General features: G+C 59.3%; 1 protein-coding gene across 1 annotated transcript in view; it reads right to left on the reverse strand.

Annotated features, from left to right (window-relative positions):
- Positions 1–540, reverse strand: part of LOC114004810 (zinc finger and SCAN domain-containing protein 12) — a 19646-nt gene that overhangs the window by 18296 nt on the left and 810 nt on the right. The window contains exon 3 of the mRNA XM_027766050.1: positions 354–535. Coding sequence (XP_027621851.1) covers positions 354–535 — 182 coding nt within the window. The remainder of the gene's footprint in view (positions 1–353; positions 536–540) is intronic.

Raw genomic sequence — 540 nt, forward strand, 5'->3', positions numbered from 1 at the left:
CACTATAGGGCGCGTGCGCTCGCCAGACAGAGACAGACATAGAGACAGAAAGCAAGAAATCACCCCCCAGGGGGGATGGTCACGCCGCAGTCCCTTCTCCTCCACTCTTCTCTCAGGATCTTGGGCACGCACGCACACGCGCCCGGCGTGAGTTCTAAGCCACCAGGTCCGGGAATCCAGCGACATAGCCATTACGCTAACTGCTGGTTCCCATAATTTTTTTTTTTTTAAAGTATGTTAACCAATTTTCCATGAAACCCAGGCCCCAGGGTCAAGAGCATGTTTCGTGAAACAATGTACTTCGCTCTGGCCTAGTCCGGTCATCTCTTACCAAACAAACGCTCTCTCCTCACCTGATGCCTGGGCTCCTCCAGCTCCCGCTCCAGCTCCTCCAGCGCAGTCACCACCTCCTCCCCGCTCTCGGGGCGCCGCTCACGCACCCAGGCGCGCAGCTCCCGGGGCAGGATGCTCAGGAACTGCTCCAGCACCAGCAGCTCCAGGATCTGCTCCTTGCTGTGGGCCTCGGGCCGCCGCCCCCGT

The sequence above is a fragment of the Tupaia chinensis genome, unplaced genomic scaffold (genome assembly GCF_000334495.1).
Source record: "Tupaia chinensis unplaced genomic scaffold, TupChi_1.0 Scaffold140356_1, whole genome shotgun sequence".
In the NCBI taxonomy this organism is placed as follows: domain Eukaryota; kingdom Metazoa; phylum Chordata; class Mammalia; order Scandentia; family Tupaiidae; genus Tupaia; species Tupaia belangeri.